We start from the raw sequence: 26,040 nt of genomic DNA, 5'->3' as shown, positions 1-26,040 counted from the left end.
ACATTTCAGACTTAGTCAAGCCTTTTGACCCCAGGAAATGGAAGTCTCAGCAGCCAGTGTCTTGGAACCTAGATGTAGTCCTGCATTGGTTATCAGGCCCTCCCTTTGAACCTATGCAGGCGTCCTCCTTTAGGGGTCTGTCTAGAAAGTCACTTTTCTTAATCAATTTAGCCACAGCGAAAAGAATTGGCGAGTTGCAAGCCCTGGACAAACAAGTTGGTTTTTCACAAGAGACAGCTATTTGCTCATATATTTTAGGATTCTTAGCCAAAAATGAGAATCCGTCTAACCCTTGGCCTTGTTTTTTTTCTGTCCAGAGTGTTCCAGAACTAGTGGGACATTGGGAACAAGAGAGAGTATTGTGTCCAGTGAGAGCATTAAGATTCTACATCGAGAGAACCAAGAATATCAGAGGGAATTCTCGTAACCTCTGGTGTTCTGTTAAGAACCCTTTACGTCCCCTCTCCAAGAATGCTATCTTTCTTTTTGAGACATTATTGTAGAGTCTCACTTGGGAATTCAGGAGAATTAATAATTTACCGTTGTTAAAGGTAAAAGCACAGGAGGTATGGGCAGTAGCCATTTCGTTGGCTTTTAAACGCAACCTCTCTCTAGCTCCCATAATCCAAATCGACTTATTGGAGGTGTCGCTTTGGAATAATCCAAATCGACTTATTGGAGGTGTCGCTTGGTCTTCGCCAACTAGTATTTACGGGACGTTGAAACTGTGTTTGAGGACATGTTGGTATGCTGGGTCTATTCTAGCTGGCATGGCACTAGGGAATGAGGGGGTAGGAGTGATCCTCCCATTTCTCTATCTCCAGCCTTGATTAAGGTTGCTGAGTTTTTTGGGAAGCCGGGGCACATAGTACTCGAGTGCCTTCCAATCTTGATTTTGTTCATGAAACTTACCTGTCAGATATAGCTGTATTCTCAAGGTCCGACAGAATTTCAAATTTGCGGCACACGCAGTGGCCGGTCAGGTGGTTAGTACCACATTCCGCGCTGGGAGGCGGGTATCAGAACCATTCCATTTCCATTCAGATTTTTCTCTGTCGCCGGTGTTGTCAGCAACTGTTGTCTGCACGTCATAGGATTTGCTTTTTTCTAAATTACTGAGTATCTCATTGTCTTTTGGTTTTTTGACTTTGGATCGGTGGATCGCATACGCTTTTTTTGACTTTTCTTTGGGTTTGATTTAGATTATCATTATGTCTGGGTCTAGCTCTGCTAGTTAACATGCGTGTGTGATGTCTGAATGAGTGAGGTTGCCGAAAGCTGCGGTTGACCCTCCACTATTTGTTCTAACTGTAGGAAGCATATATGCATGTTGAATGATAGGTGTGATGAATGTGCTTCTTTGTCTGAAAATGAATGGAGAGCGTATGATAAATATGTGAGGAAGTTGGAGCGTGATCGATTGAGGAGGTCTTCTTCTCCAGGAGTGCTTTCTCTTCGAAGTGTTGATGTCGGCCCCTAACTCCCCTGTACCTTTAGATCCTAGCCCCTGTGGTTTTGTCTCCTGCCCCTGAGATCGTGCCAGTGGAGACTAATATGCTTCGCTATGATGGAATCGAATTAGTGCATTAGAATCTAAGGTGTCAGCTCTCCAAGATAAGTGTTGTGAAGTGACTAGTGCCCCCCAGTGCAGTGGAGGGCGTCAGACCGCCTATCATGCCTCTAGGCCTGGACCTCTGCTGACTCCCAGGACTCAGAGAGAGGCATGTCTAAAGTCGAAGAGGGTGACGGGAACCCCACGGTCTAGCGTCCCGCAGGTCCTGAAGACGTTCCCAGGCTGCCCAGGCTCGATCTGTGCCCGGTCCTGAAGGACTGCTTCCTGGAGCCTTCTGACACGCTCCCCACGCAGGGGTTGGAACAAATCAGATAGACTCTCGCCCTCTTAAGAAGCTTTAGGAGAGGACGCCACGTCCTCTCTCCTACTCTGTGCTCCTCGCCAGAGTTTGTGGATGCGTTCTGCAAAAGAAGCACCGACGTCATCCGTAAGAAGACGTTTTGAGCGCCAAGAGCTCTCCCTCCTCAAAGAGAAGAGGATTAGGGCCCCTCGTCCTTCTGCCTCTAGGTTCGTGATTCTCCAGAGAGGCGTCACCAACGAGGACCCTTATTACTCATGCAGCAGCAACTCCTCGTTCATTGCAGAGAGAGAGTCCAGGTCCCGTCCTCGGCCGGAAGGATGTTAGACTCCAGTGAAGAGATCTAGGCGGTCTCCTTCTCCCCTGCTCCTCATCGTACCTTCGCCTCGTCTTCTCAAGCCCGCTCGCCGTGGGAAGGAACCTAGACTCTCGTCCCAGAGGGTGTTGGGGAGGATCGTCTTAGCGTCACCCCAGGACGCCCTCCCCTCCCTTCTCGTTCAGACGTCATGTTCTCCATTTTCTGATGACGCGTCAGGCTTATGACGTTACCGTCATGTTGCCAGACGTGACGCCGGCTGGGCGCTCAGAAGCTCGTCATGCTGCCAGGCGTGGCTTCCGATGGGACGTTTTGACTCCTCGAGACGCCCACCTGCCGTTGCTGTCGGCTCGCAGGTAGTTCCTGGTTCTCCAGCTGCCTTGCCGCCCAGTTCCTCTTCCAAGCAGAGGTCCCTGCCGGCGTGTTTCCTCTCCAACTTCTCTCTGCCTTTCCCCGCCCGATGTTGAGATAGACTCCAGGGTCGGAGTCTGAAGATGAGTTGAAGGATCAGTCCGCGCCGCCGGACTACCAGATCCTCGTCAAGCTGTTGAAGAATTGTTTCTGACAAGTTTCTGCCGGCAGTACCTCTCCTCCTTCTCAACTGACTTCTACTAAGTCTAGGAAAGCTCCGGATTTCTGAAGATGACTAAATCTCTCTCCACTAGCGGGCCTTCAAGAAAGTCCATTTGTGGATGGACTCCCGCTAAAGGCTCAAGGAAAGCCTTCTTTTCGCCCTTCCCTTCAAGACTCTCGGGAAAAGCGGCGATGTGGTATGAGACCCGGAGAAGACTTAGGCTTACGTCTTCCTTCCTCATCTATGAGACTTCGCCTGCGCTACAGTTGATTCGAGTAGGAGGTCTCATCTGTCGACGGGCCAAGATTCCTGGACTCTTACGGAGATGGACCATCTTTTAGCGGCCTTTCAAGACGTTAAGTTTTCAACTTCCTTGACTGGTGTCTTGGACTTTGGACCTTAAGTCTCGGAGTCAGGACTCGGATCTCCTTGTCGGACCTTTGGCGTCTTGTCTTGTACATGGACAAGGCGGTCCGAGATGGTTCTGACAGCATTGGCCTCGTGACTTTTGCGTCTGGAGTGCTCAGAAGAGGTCTCTATTCTGCGTGCTCGCTTGAGAGTCAAAATCTCCTTGGCACAGAAAGGAGAACTGTTGTTTGCTCCCCTTTCCAATCATCTTTTCCCGGCCGTTGGTAAGGACATCGCTGCAAGCCTACAAGAGAAGACCACACAGGACCTGTTGGCTCAGTCATCTAAGCGCCCTGCGGTTCCTGTGACCTGAGCGGCGTCAAACCGTCAACATTCTCCCCAAGATGAAGAAGCCCTTTCGTGTCGGAGCATCCTCAGAAACCTTCTTCTCGAGGAAAGAACCTCTCGAGAGGTAAAGCCTTTGTTAGAGTGTAGGGGCAGAGAAATGATGTGATTCTCCTCCAGATACCGGTGGGTGCCAGGCTTCTTGCGCTTCTCCGAAGTCTGGAAAGTGAGAGGGGCAGACAGTTGGTCCCTTCGGTTTAGAGAAAGGATACAAGATCCTTTCCTTTCTCCCCCTCCCTGCCTTCGCCCTGACCTCTCTCCGTAAATGCGGTCCAGGAAAACAAGAGATCCTTTACGACCTGCTGAGGCAAATGCTCGTCAAGAGAGCAATAGAACAGGTCTTAGACCTGAATTCCCGGTTTCTACAACAGGCTGTTCCTGGTCCCAAACAGTCGGGAAGTTGAGACCTGTGCTGGATGTCAGCAGCCTGAACCGCTTTATCGCGAAAAGAAACTTTCAAGATGGAGACGGCGCAGTCTGTTCTAGGAGCCTTAAGACCTGGGGATGGATGGTATCCCTCGATCTTCAGGACGCTGTGACTTCCACGTATCGATACATCCTCAGTCAAGGAAGTTCCCTGAGGTTCGTCTTGAGGAAAGGTGTATCAATTCAGAGCTCTTTGCTTTGGCACATCCACAGCTCCCATGATTTTCACCGTCATCATGCGGAATGTAGCAAGGTGGCTGCATCTGGCAGCGTGCACGTGTGTCGCTCTACTTGGACGACTGGCTGATTCGGCGTCATCGAGGGAGAGGTGTCTGGAGGATCTTCAAGCAAGCTTTAAACCTGACGAAGGAACTCGGCCTGCTGGTCAACTTGAAAAGTCACACCTGAGCCTCAACGCAGTCCATGAACGTGTATCTGGGGATTCAGATGGACTCAGTGGCTTTTTCGGCTTTTCCGTCCCGAGCGTCAACAACTGTGCTACGAAAAGTCCTGGCCTTCCTAGGGAAAGAAACCTGTTCGGTGAGGGAGTGGATGAGTCTGTTGGGACCATTTCACTCACTGGAAAAGTTTGTTTTTCCTAGGGAGACTACATCTCAGGCCTCTTCAGTTCTTCCTGCAAGACAACTGGGAAGACAAGGAAAATCTCGAGTTGTCTCTCAAACTTTCCCTCGAAGGAAGGAGCATCTCAGGTGGTGGTTGGATCCGAGGCTTTCCAGAGGGCGTGTCTCAGCCTTCCGACCCGACCTAGTGTTGTTCTCCGACGCAATGTCGAGTGGGGAGCAACACTGGGCAAGAGAAGTGTCAGGCATCTGGAGAGGGGAACAGGTGGCCTGGCATATCAATATATGAAGAAGGAATTAGAGGCGATTTTTCTAGCCCTTCGATTCTTCCAAGATCAAGTGTCCGGTCGCACAGTCCAGGTAGCCGGACAATACTAATTGCTCTATCTTACCTGAAAAACAGGGAGGCACTCATTCACCGTTCCCTGTTGCGTTCTTGCGAAAGAGATCCTGGTTGGGCGAGTTCCAGGAACGTTACGATCTTGACGAGGTTCGTAGCAGGCGTTCCAGAACGTGAGAGCGGACCTGCTAAGTCGTCGTCATCAACTGCTCCCGGCAGAGTGGACTCTGAACCGGGAGGTGTGCAAAACTGTGGGGTTTATGGGGTCGTCCCTCAGTAGACCTGTTTTTGCAACGTCGAAACAACAGGCTTCCGCTTTTACTGCTCCCCTGTCCTGGATCCAGGAGCAGTGTCAATAGACGCCCTTCTTTGGGACTGGTCTCGTCTGGACCTTACGCACCCCTCCCTTCAAGATCCTGGGAGAAGTGGTCAGGAAGTTAGCGTCGTCGCAAGATACTGAGGATGACTCTGATGGCTCGATGTGGCCTTACAAGGAGGGTTCCGGAGGTAATGTCGCTTCTAGTAGACTTTCCCAAGGGTGTTACCTCTCGCCCAGATCTACTCAGACAGCCCCGCCCGAGCGATACCATCAAAACCTCTCCGCTCGGTCTGACTATGTTCAGACTATCGAAATGCTGGCAGAGCGAGAGGTTTTTCAAGCAGGTGGCAAGAGCGTCGCGAGAGCCAGGAGAACATCCCCATCGCAGTTTACCAATCGAAGTGGCGTGTTCGGCAGTGGTGTACTTTCGCAGAGGATTTCCTCTTCCTCGAGCCACTGTGAGCCAGAGGGGACTTCCTTCTTTTCCTTAGGGAAGTTCCGAAGCTGGCAGTCTCTACTATTAAGGGGTATAAGAGTATGTTGTCGGCGGTCTTTCGGCATAGAGGATTAGATATCGCCAACAATACGGACCTCCATGACCTCATTAGGGTCGCTTCGAGACGACAAGGTGCCTCCAGTTTTTGGTTCCATCTTGGAACTTGGACGGGTTCTTAAGTTCCTGATGCAAAGCCCTTTTTGAACCCCTTCATGCTGCTTCTTTGAGGGACTTAACTAAGAAGACTTTATTTTAGTTGCTCGCCACGTAAAAGAGAATCAGTGAGATTCATGCAATATCTAAGTCTGTTGGTTTTAAGCGAGACGATGCGGTGTGTTCTCTCCAACCGTCGTTTCTTGCCAAGAATGAGAACCCGTCTCACCCCTGGCCCAAGTCCTTGAATTGAAAGGTTTGGCATGGTATTCTGGGTCAGGAACCAGAAAGACTGCCTTTGCCTGTTCGCTCTAAAATTCTACTTGAACAAGACAAAAGAGTCGAGAGGTCTTGCGGATAGGTTATGGTGCTCGGTGAGAAGACCTGACGTCCCATGTCAAAGAATGCGCTGGCTTTCTTCTTGAGGTCCACCATTCAGGAAGCTTATAGAGTTGTCAGGAGAGTGACTTGAACTTTTGAAAGTTAAAGCGCATGAGGTTCGGGCTGTGCAACGTAGCAGCCTTTCAAAAGAACATGGCTCTGAACGGAGATTATGAATGCCACTTTTGGAGAAGTCATTCTGTGTTCGCCTCTCATTACCTAAAGGACGTAAGAACAGTGTATGAGTCTTGCTGTTCATTGGGACCTTACGTTTCGCTGGTACGATCTTGGGAGAAGGAGGCAGTACCCATCCTATCCTTTAATGTATGGTTAGGAATAGTTTTTAAAATTTTTTGGTTGTGTTTTTATGGTTGTGGGTAGACTGTTAGGGCAGTCTCCCTTTCCTTGTTTTTACTAGTCACGATGTTTGGTGCAGGTCAGGTGGTTATTTTTGTCTCTTTGCTTCCTTCTTGAGGGCTACGATCTGGGCACATAGTGGTCACGTCCCGTTGACAGATCGTCTGGAACTCTCCAACCTTATAGGTCTCTACCTCGTTGGAACTCCAGTAAAGCAGACGAGACTTGGGTGACAGTAATCAAGTCAGCTATGCTAAAAAGGTAAGGGAACCAAGATGTGTAATCATCTACATTGTTTTGTTTCTCAATCCTATGCTGTCTCTGCCCACCGCCAATGGTGCCATTCAGCTATATATATATATCTGACAGGTAAGTTTCATGAACAAAATGATATTTTAATGATAAAATAAGGTTTGTTCATACTACCTGGCAGATATATATTCGTGAGTGCCCACCCTCTCCCCTCAGGAGACAAATTGGCACTATGAAAATCTGAATGGAAAATGGGAATGGTTCCTGATACCCGCCTCCCAGCGCGGGAATGGGTATAACCACCTGACCGGCCACTACGTGCGCAGCCGCTAAATTTGAAATTCTGTCGGACCTTGAATACATATATATATATCTGCCAGGTAAGTATGAACAAACCTTATTTTATCATTAAAATATCATTTTTAATGAATGGGTAATACTGTATATGTTTTAAATGGTGTACAGGTAATATAGTTTTGTGGTCGTGTGTTAGTCGATGTCTGTGTGTCGCCCAGGGCAAGGACAGTTGTTTTGTTTAAACTTGTCGAGTCATAGAACTACTCCCTGACCAACCACAAAGCTCCCACTGAAGTAGGGGCAATCCTGACACTACCGGTGATGTCCCTACCGGTCGAGATGAGCAACGACCAAGAGGCAGTATCTTCCTGCTCTTGCTCTCTCCCCAGGTAAGGTTACAACAAGCATTACCACAATGCTAGCCTTTTTCTATTTCAAATGCATTCCATTATAATGTCCATTCTTCCCACCTCCTATCAATGTGGGATTCTTCCCACCACCTGTCAATGTGGTAAGTGTCATATATAAAAATTACATTTTTTATAACAAAATAAGGTTTTATATATATGGCCTACTTACCAAGTAATTACATGAAGAGAACCTGTCCCTCCTCTCTGCACATGGACATAGAGCATAAATGAACTGAGCTCTTTAGGTATGTTGTACCTATCCTTCCCTGAAAGTGGGCGGGGCACTTACCTGCACCAAAACAAGAGAGTGCTACCGCAAATTTTCAGTTCTTAAGCTGCCGTTTCAAGCAGAAACTATAGCTATGTAATTATTTAGTAAGTATATATAAAACCTTATTTTATTATAAAAATGTCATATTTGAAACAACTGCATTGATCTACCTTAGCTCTGCCCTACCACTCAATTTTGGTTTCACTATAAGTAACATTGTTGTAATTGCTTTACTTGTCTGGGAACAGGTAAGGTACCTTTGGCTGTATCTTGTCCCACATATTGCTGATATTTTGGACAGATGTTAATGTTCTGTAAATATCTTCCGAAGCTTCATTTCTTATGAAGTTTTGGATATACAGTATTTATTTCAAGTCATTTTTGTTGTGGATTAGGTTTTGATGATTTTGTTGATATTTATACTGTGTTCTTTCATTCAAGACAAGCTAAACCTACCAGGATATCTGGACCTCGTAAGTTGCACAATCTACTGTAGTATGTGGATGTGGTGTGATGTGCAAGCTCTGTGATTTTTTGATTCCTTGATATCCTTTGTTTTATTGGTTATAAAGCTGCCCCCTCCTAATGCTTTATACTTTTTTCTATTCCATCATGCTCGTGAATATATTGTCTCATATTTTTCTGGCATAGTTCACCTGGTTCTACATTTGATTTTCAATTTGAATGACCATGGTTAATGACAGGAATAATGATTGCATGTGTAACATTCTTTTCGGAATACAATACAATACATATACAGTCTGAAATTTAAATGAGCTTTTTTTATGCTTCACAGCCAAATATATACTGGCTGGGCTGTAACTTGTCTTGGTATTGGTACCCATCAATTAATATTAGTTGCCAGTTGGGTATGTTTAAAAAAAAACTGCTAATAACCATACATTCTTTTATTTTTTGATATCTAAAAATTAGTAAGTGCAGCCAGATGGTTGAGACATTGGAAGTGGTTGTCACCTTGAACTTTATTTTATTTTCTAAGGCCATAAGAGACAATGTGTCTTAAGAGTTATTCAGTGTAAAGGAACATAGTTACCAGGCTGTCTTGTATTGAAAGAAAGTCTTGGCAACAATAATGATCATTAGATTATATAGAGGTTGTGGTGATAATCAAATATTCATGTTTAGTTGGTTCCCTGGTTATTAAATTACAGTAACCTTTTACATATGTATTGGAATTAGTTCTACAAGGTGACATACAAAATAATTTTTTTGAATTATGAAGTTTATAAGCTTTTGTTAAAATTAACTTCCAGTAAGAAAATTTAGCATTATTTGTTGGCCAAGCTTCTGATATGCTGCATGTTAGTTAGATAAGGCGTCAAAATGTTCCCAACAATATAGTAAGAAAAATTGTATGGCTTTTAGCATTGTGTGGTTGTATTAGGCATAGCAGTTTCATAAGTGTATTTATGTGGAATCTTATCTCTGCCTATCAGATATTTTACCCAACAGATTAATATGATAGGACAAAATTTTTGACAGTTAGTCTGTATCATTTGTGTATATTCCACATGTACAAATGCATTAAAAGCATTAATTTTATTTGGTGAATGCAGTAGTTGTATAGTACTAGATCCACTGAAGTTGCAAAACTCGGTGGATGGAGTTTGGGTTTTACCATGTTGCCTACTGGTAAGTTGATTTCTGGCCCTGTAGTCAATATGTTAATTGTTCCTGGTGTATTAACATGAAATATCTTAATTGCAAGACATAATTGTTTACTTCTTTGTTGTTTTAACCTCGGATGAATAGAGCCTAGCGCTATTGATTTTTAGCTTCTCTTGTGTGACTCACACATCCTTAGATGTGTCATTGTGTTGAAGCTTGTTTTTGAGATCTGATTCATCATTTTGCATGTTAATCATTGGTGCAGTATTCCTCTGTTTATCTATTATCCAACTGGATATTTTTGAAGTTTAATGAAAATATTTAGGATTTAACATTTTTCATCCGCCATTTCATTGCGAGGTATTGGAATGAAGTATAAGTAAATCATTCACCCTTTCCCATAGATGCCAGTGTGTAAATGCATCATGAAATTATTTGTAATTTGATTGTTTTGGAAATTTAAAGTTTCATATAAAGTTTCATATATTCTCCATAGTTAGACTCATGGCCTCATAAAAAAAAAAAAACACACACTGAGAAACCCCATGTGCTTTTAAATTTTTTTCCACACTTACTGAAAGAACTTTATAATTGTATAAATGCTATTTTTTTTTTTACTTGAAGATATCCCTTACATTGTATTGAACAGTATTTCATATTTGTTCATGTTGCTTGAAGTATATACCAACTACCCTTATGTTGGTACCAGCATGCCCTTCAAAGGAAATCCTTCACCCTCACTAGGCCTGTTTGCTGGAAAGGTGGTAACACACATTCATTTTTGTTTGAGATTAGTGACTGTGCTTGTGCTCATGTACAAAGTGGTTTGGTAAAGGTAACTATGGATATAGGTAAGACTCCATTTAAGGGTAATTTACAATCGTTACAAAGTGGAAATGTTTTTGTCGGTCTTAACCTCATCATCATCTTGAAGTGCAAACCAAAGAGAGTGCAATCTGTACAGGAATTTTTTAGATTCTTTAGGATCATAGCAAAGAGAGGTTTTCTCTTAGGGATTACATTTTCACAGAGAATTTTGTTTTAGGTGTTTTTAGTTCACTGCTGGAAATGATTCTGCTAGAAATATTGGGGGTATAGGGACTACAGGATGGACTGTGAAAACCATGCATAATGATACTTTATTGTGAAGATTGCTTCCATGTTGCTCCTGTATAATTGATTTAGATGAACATTTTTTAAATAAATTATTGTACAATGTGCTAGCCTTTTTCATATCTGATATGGAATGAATTTAAACTTTCAGATTGGTTTGTACAATTTGATGACACCCCCTTTCCCATTTAACATATGTTACTGTTTTGATAGCGTAGTCACTTGTTTCGTCCTCAAGGAGTTACCTTCCATGGTCTGTCAGAGCTCCATGGAGGGTAACTCCTTGAGGACTCAACGGTGACTACCGTAAATAGGTTTTTCCTTCCTAAGTCAAAACCTGTTCTGTGCATCAGATTTTTTTGCATGTTTAAATTGTTAAATATATATAATTTTAGTTTTCCAGTGAAGTGTTGATTTCTAGTCATTTATTAACTTGAAAGTCTTAGCTGCTGTTAGCTGTGCATGAACCTGGGTAGACTATAATGCCTTGCAGTCAGTTGGCATAAAGCATATAGGCTAATAGTGATAAGCTTCATCATTTACAAACTTTTTGTTAGTACAGTGCATAAAATTGAGACTGCAGGATTTGAGTGTTGCTAAAGAGAACATAAATAATTATAATGTTTGATGTCTTAATTGTGGCACTATTTTAGGGATGAAAGTTAAATTAGAAGCTCGGAATATATTTTTGGGCTGCAGATATGTAAGTTTGACTTGTACACTACATATAATACCATTTTCTCAATATACAAAGTAAATGTTTATTTCATTCATGTACATATATATATATTTGAATTTTTTTATTTTTAAGCACTTATATTGCAGGTATGGAGGTATAAGAAGTGTTACCCACGAGTAGTTTGGTCTCCACTGTAATCCTTGAACATGAAAATGGTTCTATCACAGCGTCAACGAGAGGAATTGTGAGTGTTACACGTTTTTTGCTTATTTAATTAGTTAATGTGTATGTCTTTCTTTATATTTATTTCAGTGTTAATTATAGCGACTGTAACCCTATTTTACATATAAAAAAAAGGCAGCTGCACTAGTAGTTTCTATATAAACTATTTTAATATTGAGGCTTACCTTTTATGTTCAATAAAGGTCATTTGTATTTTCTTTCTTACAAAATTCCTGCATATCTAGAAGTGTGTAGCTATCATAATTGTCCAATTTTATAATAAATTAAGACCTTTTGGTCAGGAAGCCTCTTTCAGTTCCGACTGTCCCAGAGCCAGAACTATGAAAAGCAATGCTGTACTTTATTTTACTTTGTTGTTGTCTATGAAGTTACTGTGCCTGTTATGGTACTTATTCTAGTGTAATTTTAACTAGTATTGAATTTTGTCTTATTACATTCAGTATTAAAAAAAAAAAAAAGTTGAATTAAGTTGAAAACCACGCTATGAATGAGAATGGTAGAGATAGTTTAGATGAAGTAAGTTTTTGAAAGAATGAATGGTATATCTGAGTCATGTCATATTTACATGGAATTGGATAGGAACATTTAAACATCTCTTTTGTGGGTAATTGTCATTTTCCCTGCACAAATTGGATGTTCAGATACCCTGTATAATTTCAAGAGATTTAGAAGTGTACCATGCTTTGTTACTCATAATTATGGAGGTATTTAAAATTATAGCAGACCTGGGGTGGGTGACTCAACAGTTTCTGTGCACGGATGCACAGCACGTGTCACTAAAGGACGAGCATTAATCCTCTAGTAAACAGACGTCTGCTGTCTGTTTCTCTTATGTTAAAATGAATAGAACTCCTGATAATGAAGGTTATTGTGTCACTTACACTGAGGTGGGATTTTGTGAATGTTTACTTGTTCCTGTAAGTAATGTACATGCAGTGGCAAAACTTTTCATTAAAAGTATGATTTTGTTGATTATGAAATATTTTTTGTACGGCATATCTGCAGTGACAACTTTTCAGGTGTTATATACAGTAGGTGACATTAGAAAAGGAAGGAAGTGATATGATTGTCATTGAATGGTTCAGCAAAGTTTTGTGGTTGTGAAGAGCTCATAAGTTGTAGTCCTGATGGTCAGTAAACTGCCATTAGGTCTGGGTTGCTGTCTTAAAGGTGTAATATTCCCAAGTTTGAGATACTTTACAACTAAATTATATTTCTCCTGTACGGTACAAATTGTAGTAATGATTTGGGATTAGTTTTGCATTATAGCACAGTCCTCTTAAGTGAATATTTCTTTTAAATTTGTAGGAATAAAGCCATAGCTGACTATTTGTGCAGTAATGGCTATATGGATGCTTTGGAAGCCTTTAAGGCTGAGGCAGATATGCCAGGGGAGATTGAAAGGAAATACGCTGGCCTCCTTGAAAAGAAATGGACCTCAGTCATCCGACTCCAGAAAAAGGTGAGTGCTTTTTCATGAGTTTAGATGTTTTGCTAATTTAGTTAAGTTGAACCTAACTTTTTCATTGACTTTAGGTTTTTACGGTTGTTTTACCATTGTTTAGGATTTATATTCACTTGTATTGTTTAGGGTTTATATTCGTTTTCACATGAACTACAGAAATAATTTAAATAGAAAAATTTTATAGGTTAATGTCCCCCCATATGGGTTGTTACCATTAGTGCACCTCACATTGTGTGCTACAGGTATTACTAAAGGTTGTTCACACTGTCCCTTTAGCCCTGTAACTGCACCCACTTTTAAGCCTTTTACTTTACCTCCATTCTTGCTTCCTTTCTTCCAACCTGCTGCCCACCATTCCAACCCCCTCTTTTCACTGTCTTGAGTGGTGAAAGGCTGAAAGTGCCCCATTACTTGGCTATTTAGCCAGATTTTTATAAATCAGTGGGATATGTCCATGTTTTCATCCCTAGGGTTTAAAATGTTTCTTATGAGGTTTAAATTTTCACTTTTTTTTTCTTTTTTTCCAGCAATGGGATTATAAGTAAAGACAACACAGAGTAAATCTAGCTTACAGTTTCTCCCTTGATGGCTTATAATTATTTTCCTAATTGCAGGTGATGGAATTGGAAGTCAAGTTAAATGAAGCAGAAAGAGAATACATTGCTGGTGCTCCTACGCGAGACAAACGTTCACCATCAGAATGGATACCACGACCTCCAGAAAAGTACTGTCTTTCAGGCCACAGAGCACCTGTTACAAGAGTGAGTTTCTTTTGGTTGAAAGGGAATCAAATTTGTTTCAGAGTTAGATTAACAGAAGCTGAAAATTTAGTGGGTTATAAATAGATGGAATAGCTTTGTGAATAGCACCTTGTATTTAAATTTGGATTGAAGTAAGCAGTTTTTCAATATAATTTATAATTTTTAATGGCTATATAATAATTTTGACCATTGTAAGAGAATCCATAAAACAGTGTAGACAAGTAGACCAGCTGAATTTTATTAAGTACTGTATTGAGATGAAATAAAACCATGGCATTTTGTTTCTCATTCGATAGCCACAGACTTTTTGTGATGTTGGTGTCACTTTGGTCATGACTTGAGTAAAGTAAGACTTCTGGTCTTGTTATTGAGGGGGTACCTAATCTTGTGACAAGAAAAGATACTCAATTTTCTAGGTTATTAGTCAAACCAATACTTGTCCACATGAATTCATGTTTACTCGTATAACCCTCGCTGTTTTGAAGGCACAAGAATAAGGATTTGAGGTTGATTACAGATTTTTTTTAGAAATTATACCTCTGTTAATCTCTTGGGTAGTGTTTTGAACCAAGTATGGATATATGTATGTAAGGTCAAAATCTCAGATGATATATTTCCCAAACAGAAAGTAGGTTTGTAAACTAAGTAATGTCTTCCAGGTCATTTTCCACCCGCTTTATTCAGTGATGGTATCTGCCAGTGAAGATGGGACCATTAAACTCTGGGATTACGAAACTGGAGATTATGAGAAGACGTTGAAGGGCCACACAGATAGTATTCAAGACATTGCGTTTGATCATAATGGAAAATTCCTTGGTAGGGAAATAATTTTCATATTTGTATCTACGGTTGTTGGTTGTTTGTTTTCAAGTTCCACTACAGTTAATGTGCATCGAAATGTGCCGGGTTAAGGAGTTACATTCAATTAGTTCATGCATGCTGTTCAAGATTTTACATAATTTTGATCACCCTGTATACTCAAATCTTCCCAGACAATCCTTTTGACGTGTAGTACAGTAAGAGAGATTCAGTAAATTCTAACAGTTTTGCATTTTGTTTCGTGAGTTTCAGTAGCGACAAGGTAGTTTTCTTTCTTAGTTCCGCATATAAGTAACTTCAGATGTTCAAATATGGATGCAAATAAGATTTTTTTGGGAAGGCTTACATGTATTTCATCTTAAAGCCTGCTTTATCTTCATCTAATAGCCTGCTTTATCTTTTTTCTTCTTTTTTTTATTTTCCATATTTTTCCTACTTTTTTTTTCTTGTGTTCCACATTTTTTCTACTAGGATGCTTTCCTTATTTGGGCTCATGGTGCTTGTACAGTCTGCTCTAACACGAGAGTTGTGGATTGAATAATAATAATAATAATACTGAAACCTCTCAGTTTGTTTAATGTTATTTTTTTGTATGATACTAGTGTAGTTTTATGGAAAGTTTGGTGTTTGGTTTCTAAAAATTCTGACTTGGCACATCATAGCAAAACGCCTGTGCTTTATCTTAATAGGTTTGCAGCAGTACAATACAGGATTATACGGTATCATAATGTTGCTAGTGTAACTTCTTTCATCAGAGGATTTTTTAATAACTGAAACCTGAATTTGGGTTTGAATAGTGGAAGATTGAGGCACTACCTGTTTAAGAATTTTTAGACCCATTCCATAAACAGTTTGCCAGACTTGACTAATAAGATTCTGTAGTTGGTTTAATGAAGGAAGCTGACCCTCTGTCCATTCCCTCTGGGTTTGTCCTTTATAATCTCTTCTTGCTGCTCCTAAGTCTGTAATGAAAAAATATGATTTTTAAAATAGTTAAATTATTAAAGCACAGTTATGTAAATTATTAAAGCACAATTATGTAAGCACTATGTGCACATGAAAATGTATTCTGATACCTTAAAATTAGGGAATTAAGTTGACATGCCATTGTATATGATATAGACTGCCAAATCACCCACTGCTGCATTGATATTCAACTGCAGAGGTAAAAGCTTTAGCCAAGCTTTGAATCTTCCACACAGAATTGAGAAGGAAGAAAGTATAATTTATTCAGGTTTCAAAAGAGCTGTATATATCGGAATAAGTTCAGTTTGTACAAAGCCTTGCATCCTGTTAATTTTTAAAACTTAAGGATGGCAATATTTATTGAACTGTTTTGAATCTGTCCAAGTCTGCCAATTTCTTGGCCTTGTAAGGATTTTTGGAAAAGAGAAGGCAGGAGAGAGAACCTGCTAAGTTATCTGAAATGGCAAATGTTGATAAGATTCCCTAATGTGAAGGTTGTAACATTTAAGGGGTGTATAATTAAGGAAATGACAGGTATCGACTTTAACTCTTTGAGATTCACAGATGTTGATGAAACTCCTATTTGTAAAAGGTCTTTTTAAGTTTGAAGTCTTAGTGGTGGGGAATGTTGATTTCAACATCATGGGAATCTCAAAGGGTTAAATGTATTAATGTAGAGAGGTGATTATAACAATAGACATTGGGTTGGGCATACATACTTTACCTACAAATCTTATTTAGAAGGAAGTGGTGCACCTCTGCATACTATCAGATAAGAATGAAGCGCAATCTGTTGCAATACCCGAGAAATTGTAATTGGCCAAAAAGGTACCTATGGACTAAATCTGTGGTTTTTTTTTTGGGTGATGGCAGAGGTGTTAGTCTGGCAGCACTTTACATACAGTGGGAATTTATAAAATTTTGGATGTCCTCATGTGGGTATAATTGTGAATTTTAGTTTCTCTGTCTCCCTAACATTCTTGTAATAATTATAGTGCCGAGTGGCTTAGGTCCTAAATAACATACATTGAGCCATACTTCAAAGTTATAGAACAGTGTTGTTTGAGTCTTTCCTTCCATTGGTTAAGACAAACTAATTCACAACTTTGAAAACTATTTACTTTTCCAGATTTTCTTGGTGGCTCTTCCATATTATATTTGACACTGAATATAGATCTTATCTCTTGCTAGGCATTTTATGGACTGACTAATGATTCCTTGAAGAAATTGCTGAATATTTTTTTTTCTTTCCATTTGGAGTAATGAGTGCAAGTTCTGTATCTAGCACAGGTGCTCTGACAATGTTTGAAGGTTGCTAAACCTGTCAGTATGTTACAAAATCAGTGCTGCTTTGATTTGCGTGCTATGTCTGATCTATATACTACAGCTTTCAGGATCAAGGAAGTAGTCAGAATTAAGTAGGATTTGGTAAGAGCATTTCACTCTTAGTTTGGTTGATCGAATACAGTTGACAGTCTGTAGGTTCAAGTAAAAGGTTCATGTTTGATATTCAAAGTTTTTGTTGGAATGATATTCCCTTTGTATTTTGCTACACACTTTTGACCATATTTTTTAATCTACTTGGCATTCTCTCTTCAAAATACGTTACATTTTTAATGGTTTATTGCACATTTAATAATAATATTCATTATCTGAGTGTTGCTGGGTATCAAGGAGAAGCAGTGGTTGTTTTCCACGTTTTCTCTTGAGATGTTTGATTGGTTGGCTTGATCAGGTTGCATGTAATTTTTTAGAGATAATATACACCAAAGGTGTGTATCTACAGAATTTGAACTTGCTTTATCAGTGTTTTTCCTTTTAAGAAGTTTAGTGCAGAGGAAGTTTAGCATCATACTAAAAGTTTTATGTTTTCACAAGTGTGACAATGTTAATTTTTTGTTTCTATTGTTACAGCCTCCGTTTTATATGTAGGCCTCTCTTCCTTAACCTTCAGTTGCCATTTAGACATCATTATCAAGGGAAAAAAACCAATGCTGTCAAGTAGTGGGTCAAACTTACTCAAAGTGGATCCCCTCATCAATCAGCTCCGCTGATCAATTTTGCATTTTAGATGTTTAACAAGGTTTCAGTGAAAAGTCTGGTCCATGGATATGTTCTGTGAGTAGTTGGACAGGTGTACCTGAATAACAAAGTTAATGTGCATAGTTATACAGATACCTTGAACACAATAGTAGCTGTACTACAATATTAGTTAGTCTGTGTCAGGAGTCACTGAGCTGTTTGCATTTCCGTTGACTTTTAGGTGAGCTTGTCTTTTGAGTAGTAGTAAGCTCAACTTTAAAAAGGGAACTATCCAGAGGTTTTATTAAGAAAATTTGTTCCATGGAGTAGATTTTGGTAAATATTTTTGAGCACAGTGAAAACTTTTGTGGTATAAGTTATATTATTTGAGAATGCTAACAGTTCTATTTATTTTTCCTCCAGTATCTTGTAGTGCGGATATGTCAATCAAGTTGTGGGATTTCACTACATACGAGTGTGTCAAGACAATGCATGGCCATGACCACAATGTATCATCAGTCACCTTCATGCCCTCGGGCGACTATATTCTTAGCAGTTCTAGGGATAAGTCTATCAAAATGTGGGAAGTGGCTACTGGGTAAGTAGTTAGCTATGGAACTTTTAAGTTTTACACATTCAGTTTTCAACGGCATAAAATGTGCATTTAAGTTCATCCAGTTATTGTAAGTGGTATATAAATATATATATCTTTTTTTATCATGAGGGGAAAACCCTGCATGAAGGCTCCTGGCTCTACAAATAATGGAAAGGAATTTTGAAATTCAAAAGCCTTATTTGGTCCTATAGTAGACTGTGGACATACCTAAAACTTGTGTACAGTGGCACCTCACTACTGGACAGCTTTGAGGTCTGCCACTTCCAGTAAGTAAGAAAATATGCTAAGTAACAGAGACAGACATGTAGCCTATGTGGTACTGTACCCTGGAACCAGCTTGTATAGCTCATAGCGTAGAGCGAACTTTAAAAATCTGGATTTTTATGTTTTCAGAGTTGAGATACAGAGTATCCTCAAGGTGAATTGCTTAAAAATTTATGTATACATAACTGTAATTATTTATGCTTACAAGATATATAACATACTTTACAAAAAACTTTTCTATTTAGATGGTTGATGTAATTTATTTCATGTTGTTTTTTCAGTTATTGTGTTAAGACGTTCACTGGCCACAGAGAATGGGTTAGAATGGTTAGAGTATGCAGCGATGGTTCCTTAATTGCGTCGTGTTCCAATGACCAAACTGTGCGTGTTTGGCTTACAGCAACGAGGGAGTGCAAGGTAAGTAGGATTGTTTTTTTTAATTTACACATTCTTATTTTGCCATGTAGCTTGATATAGAGGCTTAACTTGGGCAATTTTTTCGTCCTTGAAAAAGTTGTTAGTTGACAGTAACAAATGTTGATTTGAGTGAGTTTGCCAAGCAGACCATCAGGGTTGAGAGTGTTTTGATTACTGTACCTGTTTTTTTCCCAGCACCTGGTCCATATACATGGCCTGTATAGTTGGCGTTAAGGCAGAAATAATTAAACCAAGAAAATTACATTTGACAAAAATTGAAATCATGGGAAAAATTCATTATTAAAAATTGTAGTGTTTCATGTAGCAATTGTCAAATGTTCATTAATTATATATTTTGAAAAATGAATGACAGTTATTCGTGCAGTCAAGAAATGCAAGCGGGGTAATTTGTTTGTAGAGGTTTTCATCTGAGGAAATAATTGAATATTGTACTTTAAAAACTCAATTATTTACATTAAATGTTCTCATCTGTTATTGGATCTATACAGCTGCAAGGTTTTCTTAATTCTCAGAGTACTGCATAGGATTCCTTAGTTATTGATTTTTTGCCTGGTTTGGTAAAATTGAAGTTGCAGATTATGCAGGGTAATCACATTTTCTCTTCTGTGGTTCATAAATACTAAGAAATTAATTTTATATATATATATATATATATATATATATATATATATATAAATTTCATTTAAAAAGTTACTTAATACTTATATAAAATTTCCCTTAAAAAGAGAAAAATGAAAGGTTGACATAAAAATAGACTACATTATCATAATGGGTACTGTATTTGCCATACTTGTGCATTTACAGTAGGTACGTACATATACAGTACTAATGTTACCCTAATTTGTGGGATGCCATTTTCTTTTTCACTCATTGTAAAAGACGTTTTCTTTGTGTCACTAGGTAAACTTCATAAGACGCTCATAATGAAGATACAGAATCCAATGAAGTAAAGAAAACGTACATAATGTTTGTAGTGGGTAAAGGTAAAATTCAATCAATTCAAAATTATGTACTGTACAGGTAAAGACGTACAGAGAAATAAATTGTAAAAGTATTAGAGCGCTAACTAAGAGAGAGAGAAAATACATATACACATTAAAAGTATTGGACTGTAATACAAATTTTCCGTACCGATGTTACACTTAAAAGCATTAAAACTTATAAAATACTTCAAAAATTAAACAAACACTTTCTGCAGGGGTATCACATTTTTAAAAGTGCAGTGACTTTGCGAATTGGTATCACATCTTGTAAAAGGACACTAACTGTACGTGCTGTAATTACATGTAATACAGATTGCATCATCACTTTTCTCCAAGGTTAACAAAGTGATTTTCACCGAATGACACTAATACAACTCTTAGTTGTCTCTAATATGCTTTAGTACATTAACAATTTCATTTTATCAAACTAGTGCAACTAAACAACCTCATCTTGAGGTCATGTGTGGTCCTAGTGACATAGACTTTGCAAATGGGCATAATACAGTAACTGTACTGCCTTTGTATCATATTTATGAACAAAATATAAAAAATACAAATTTTCCGTACCAATTTTACACTTAAAAGCATGAAAAGTTATAAATGTACTTCAAATAAACAAACACTTTCTGCAGGGGTATCATCTTTGAAAATTTCAGAAACTTTGCAAATGGGTATCACATCTTGTAAAAGTACACTAACTGTACGTGCTGTAATTACCTTTGTATCATATTTATGCATGTACAAAAATAAAAATAATACATTTTTCTTACAGATTTTACGCACAAAAGCATGAAAAATTCTAAATTTCTTTAAAAATTAAACAAACACTTTTACAGGGTTTCTCGAGAATTTCGCAAATGTCGCTTGTCTGAAAAAATCACATATGCCAGTTAGTTAGGTTACAAATGAAAGTTTGTGTGTGTGTGTGTGTGTGTATATATATATATATATATATATATATATATATATATATATATATATATATATATATATATATATATATATATATAATATATATATATACTCTTTCTTTATATATATATATATATATATATATATATATATATATATATATATATATATATATATATATTTCTGGATCAGAGGTCCTGTGTCACCAGGTAAAATAGTCCATTCAGCACTTATTTCTAGGTAATTCGTTGCTTGATACCAGAGAAAGCTAAATGAAATGCTGGAGTTACTACCCCAGAGCGAGCTCCACTAGATGGAGTCGGTATGGAAAAGGGTGAAACTACAAAAACATGGGAACTTATCCTAGAGATTCCCAATGTCAAAGTCCCCAACGAGAGAGGTGCCGATACAAGCCCTTGCACTACTCGCGGACTGTATACAAGGCAACACTAGCATTCCATTTTAGCACGTTTCGCTCAACGTAATTTGCACTTGTGATCCTTATTTTGTGCTCTATTTTTTGATTTTTTTATGGCATCCTCACAAGGTTCTTTCAGTTATTGAGTACCAGTGTTTTGTTGTTTTTAGGGCATTGAGGCTTCTTATTTCCTTTAGTTTAATAATTAAAGGGTTTATAAAGCCACGTCTCGATCTCCTCTCACATCATCTCTTGACCTTTCTTGGTCTTGGTCGGCATGTTTGTTTGTGTTTATTTGTATCCCTTTTATTTGGGATATTTTAGCTTTAATGATCCCAACTTTAGTGGGTTTGATTAATTTTTCTTTGTTCTGTACCCATTTACTACGAGAAGTGCTGTTTAGCGTTTAGGCTACGAGCTACCCCCGGGCCCATTAAGCTTTTTATCATGGCATCATTAGAGAGTGATTTTTATTCTGGAGTGATGTTTAGCGTTCACATGAGTACCACTCGAGCCCATCGCCTTTATCAGCAAGCCTTTCATTACGGGTGATGATGTTTAGCGTTTAGGCCGACACCCACCGGGCCCATTAAGCTTTTATCGTGGCTTCATTACGAGAAGTGTTGGTGGCGTTTAGACTACGAGCTTCCCCTGTGCCAATTAGCCATTATCATGGCCTCATTATGCTTTATTTTGTCACTCACTTCTAGCCTTTGGGGATCTTATTTTCATTGGTACTGTTACCAGTTTTTACTTTGTCTTTATAATTTTGTTTATTTTGTGAATTTTGTGTTCCCTTCCTGGTCAAGTGCTGTCTTGCTGTTTAGGCTAAAGTGGTTCCCCTAGGGCCTATTCGCTTTTATTTTGGCTTTATTTTGCCTTGTTTTAGACTCACTTCTCTAAATTAATGGGAACATGATTTTTCATTGTTACATTTAATTTTTGACCTTGTGCTTGGATGCTTTTGAATTTTGTTAATTTTGAGGATACTTTCATTTAACTGAGGTAGATTATGTCTCTTCACGCCCATGTTTGTGTTGGGCCTGCCTATCCTCCTACATGTACCTTATAGACAATTTTTGTTTTTATTATGATTTTTTTTTGAGTTATTGGCTAGCCTTTACCCTCTCCTAGGCTTCCTTCCTTTACATCGCCTCAGTTAGGTTAGCCTAGGTTGGCTAAATCTTTCCTTCGGGAAAATTCATATGAGGACCGATTCGATCTGTACGATGAGTTTCATGTCGGTGATCTCGTTTCTGTACATGTGTGTTTTATGTCCAAGTTTCCTTTGTTTGGTTTTGGCTTGATGTATTGCCTACGCCCAATTCTCTTCCCTGTTTCAAGCCACTTAGGCTAATGTCTGCATAGTTAAGCTGAAGAAGCAGGGTTTACCTGCGTAGCTTCATCATCCTAGTTCAATCCTTCTTGGGTTGTTTATCAATGGTGACCGGGAGTGCTCTCTCACATTTCTGCCCACACTTCTTTTACCGACTATATATATGTTATTTGTGGTTTCGAGAGTCCCCTTCTCTCCCTTTTATCCTTTGCTCTCTCTCCCCTTGGTTTGTTTTCAAAGTTTGTTAACTTTCCAAAGTTTGAGAGCAATTATCCTTATTTTATTTTGTAGCCTACATCCCCTCCCTCTGCATTGATTGGTTGTCCCTCGGTGTGTCTGAGTTGGCACTCCACCTGGACCTGGAGGTGACCAGGAGTGCTCTCCCCACTCCCGTTCACACTCCTTTTATCTTTCATTGCTCTCCTGGCCGTAGAGGTTTTTGCCCTTCCTCTCTTTTTCTCTCGCTCTTGTCGTGCACCACAGCTTACATAGCGAGGGGATCTATGAGAATCTCTGGGCGCCCGGGAGTGCTGTCCCACCCTGGTCGCTGCTTTGGGTTACCAACTTCCTGGCCTATCCTTCCCCTTCCTTTTACGCCGACTATTTCCCTTCGTGGTGCTTCCTACATGGTCGCACCTCACTGTTGGGATCTCATACGAGGCCAGTTAGCGTTCTCCACCTAACTGTCTTCTGCTTTGTTTACTTTCGGCGTTCCCCCTCTTCTTTGCTACTACCTGTTCGGTGTTTCGTTATCTTGTTGGGCGCTCTCCTTGCTTGCTGCTACGACGGTTTTAGTGTTTAGCGGTCGGCGTTTATTCCCCACCGCTATCACTTCGTTCAGGATATCCCCCTCCGGGGGTTTTCCTCTCTTGGCTCGGAGTGCGCCCACTTCCGAACAGTTCATAACCTTCCCACATTTTATTCAAACATGATCGCTTCGGAATGTTCCGTTGACTCTGTTTTTATGTCTATGAGTTTTGTCCTGTTAGCCCGGTTTTCTCTCCGGTTTTCTTCGGGGGTTTTCCTGGTCTGACTAGGCTATGGCTGCTACGGTATTTCTGCTCCGCATCCGTTCCAGCATGCCCTTTTCTCATACGCGGCTGGTTTTGTCAAGTGCAGGAATGCTCCGCTATCCTGCAACAAACCAGCGGTCACGGAGTCTATAGCTCCCATTCGGTGCGCAGTCTGTTTTGGATTTATAGTTTGGCACGGAAGGTTATGAAGCACGCCATGCTCTCCTCGAGCAGACTTCTTGATGAACCCGTAGGTTTTATATATACCTGTCGGTTTCGTCTCCGCCAAACTCCGCCTCATGCGACTTATTCTTGACTCGGAAGGTTGTAAAGTACGCTATGCTCTCTCCGAGCAGGCTACTTGATGAATCCGTAGGTTTTATTTACACCAGTCGGTTTTATCGCCGCCAAACGCCGCCTCCTTTGGCTTATTATTAGTCGTTTGGCACCCGGCAGATTGCGTTGTACGCTATGCTCTCCCGAGCAGGCTACCTGATGAATCCGTAGGTTTCATATATACCTGTCGGTTTTACCTCCGTCAAGCTCCGCCTCATGTGGCTTATTAATAGTCGCCGCAATAAATCGGTAGGTTTTACATATACGCCTATCGATTTCACTCCGCCAAACTCCGTCTCCGGGCGGGATTCTCGTTAATTCGGTAGGTTTCATATAAACCTATCGGTTCTCCGCCTCTTGTGGCTTATTAATAGTTAATCTTTCGGTGTTTGGGCTCTCTCCGGCGAGATTCTCGTGGATCGGTAGGTTTCATATACGCCTATCGATTTCTCCGCCAAACTCCGTTTCGGCGAGATTCTCGTAAATTGGTAGGTTTCATATACACCTATCGGTTTTTCCTTCGCCAAACTCCGTCTTATATAACTTATTAATAGTTGTTCCTCCGGTGTCTGGGGTCCTATTTTTCCCCCTCCTGAGGCCGGCCGCAAGTCTCGTGAACTCTTCGCCTCAAGTTAATTGTTTACGGAGAGTTTTCTGAAGACGTTATGCCTTCTGTCTCGTTCTCGACCTGTGAACATCGTCCCGGAGCGATAAGTAGGTGCGGGAATAATTGAGGCAAACCTTTTCCGCTTAGCTCGAATTAGGTGAGACAAACTTTTCCTTTAGGGATTCGTTACCTTCTCATCCCTTTTCGACGGTTTCTGGTCTACCATCCCTAAGGTAAAAAAAAAAAAAAAAAAAAAAAACTTTTAAACCAAGAAGACCCGCTCCGGGGCCCCCTCAAGGACGCCTCGGATCTCTAATCCGGTGCCATCTACTAATTTGGCCTCGTCTTCTGAAAGGGACACGGCCCAAGCAAAGCAAGGCGGTTACCCCTTCTTCCTTTGTTGAAAACTTTTTACGGGTCTCCTTATAAGGAGCTCGATTTGAGGGTCATTGTCAATCTATTAAACTAACTATCTACCTCATGGTCCATGCCTTCCCTTTCCCAGGAGCTTAAAACCCAAGTGATTAATCTCAAGTCTCATTGTCAATGGATCACCTGTTAAGTCCTGCTCCGTTCCGAATTCTATCGTTCCGACATCTCCACCTCTTTTCCCCTCCAGTCTGGGGAATCTTGGTGCCTTCCTTTATGCTTCCCAGCATGAAGGCACCCTCCTGTCGGGGTGTGGGCACACGGAGGTTGGTGGAAGGGCATTTCTTCCCTTCCGGTCTGGTATCCTCTTATCCGGGTTTTACCAGACTGTCAGAACGAGCATGGCATCTGTCTGGCAGGATCCATAAGTGAGCCCTCAGCTAGGGGCTGGACACATCGTCTCCCTGAGAACTCTAACGGAGTGGCAGGCGGAGAATCCCAAGTTCACGCCAGCTGTGGGGTCTTACCGTGCTCTCTTTGAGAGCCCTGTTTCTACCCCTTGTGCTCCGAATGTAGTCCTCTTATCAACAGGCTTGTTTTGAAAATGTATCGCTGAGGCATTTCCGGGAGACAGATATCACAGATGCATTCACAGTGAATCTTCTAACCCCGGGCTACGCTTCTAATTTATTCAGCGTACAGCTCCCTAAGCTTCCGGAGTCAATTTTCGGAAGCTGAAACAGGGTGTAAGTCAGGCTTGCCCGTTCCGCCTTGAGCTGAAAAATCTTATGAACAGTTTCACCTGGAGAATTAATCTTTTCCCAGGTGGGCGTTATTACGCCCGTCTGGGGCTACTATTGTTACCCAGAGCCTCCGTTCTCATGGGTGTCTACCCTACGAGCAGAAACGGTCTGATCTTGCCGGGACCTGCCCCAAGTCCGGCAAGAAGTTCATGTAGTTCAAGAGCCCCCTGCTCAGGCGGTGGTGCAGGCTCTTCAGGTCTCTGCCCCTAGACAGCCATCAGCTCTCACTCCCAGCCTCCACCTCGATGTGTACGGGTTCAGCCAACACATCAGCCCCTTGTAACACCCCCGTGTGTCTCTGCCTCCCACGTGCCGCCGGAGTTTTCTTTGCTTCATACGAAAAACCTAAGGAACAATTTTCACTAGACATTTGGCCAGAGGCTCTGACCCTCGGGGTTATCATAGGAGCAGGGATGCATCCTACCTCTCCGAGAAATTGGGAAGGCATTCG

General features: G+C 40.5%; 1 protein-coding gene across 6 annotated transcripts in view; it reads left to right on the top strand.

The window, feature by feature from the left end:
- Positions 1-26,040, top strand: part of Lis-1 (LisH and WD40 domain-containing Lis-1) — a 49,975-nt gene that overhangs the window by 14,467 nt on the left and 9,468 nt on the right. For 4 of the 6 annotated variants that reach the window (XM_067108533.1, XM_067108536.1, XM_067108535.1 and 1 more), the window contains exons 2-7: positions 11,365-11,462; positions 12,770-12,923; positions 13,541-13,687; positions 14,347-14,503; positions 17,918-18,092; positions 18,656-18,791. In XM_067108533.1, coding sequence (XP_066964634.1) covers positions 11,425-11,462; positions 12,770-12,923; positions 13,541-13,687; positions 14,347-14,503; positions 17,918-18,092; positions 18,656-18,791 — 807 coding nt within the window. In that variant the 5' untranslated portion in view covers positions 11,365-11,424. Of the gene's footprint in view, positions 1-8,238; positions 8,271-11,364; positions 11,463-12,769; positions 12,924-13,540; positions 13,688-14,346; positions 14,504-17,917; positions 18,093-18,655; positions 18,792-26,040 lie in introns of all 6 variants that reach the window. The other 2 variants (XM_067108534.1, XM_067108532.1) reach the window with 1 other exon arrangement.

Source organism: Macrobrachium rosenbergii, chromosome 9 (assembly GCF_040412425.1).
Source record: "Macrobrachium rosenbergii isolate ZJJX-2024 chromosome 9, ASM4041242v1, whole genome shotgun sequence".
Classification (NCBI taxonomy): Eukaryota; Metazoa; Arthropoda; class Malacostraca; order Decapoda; family Palaemonidae; genus Macrobrachium; species Macrobrachium rosenbergii.
This window is presented reverse-complemented; position numbering and strand designations above follow the sequence as displayed.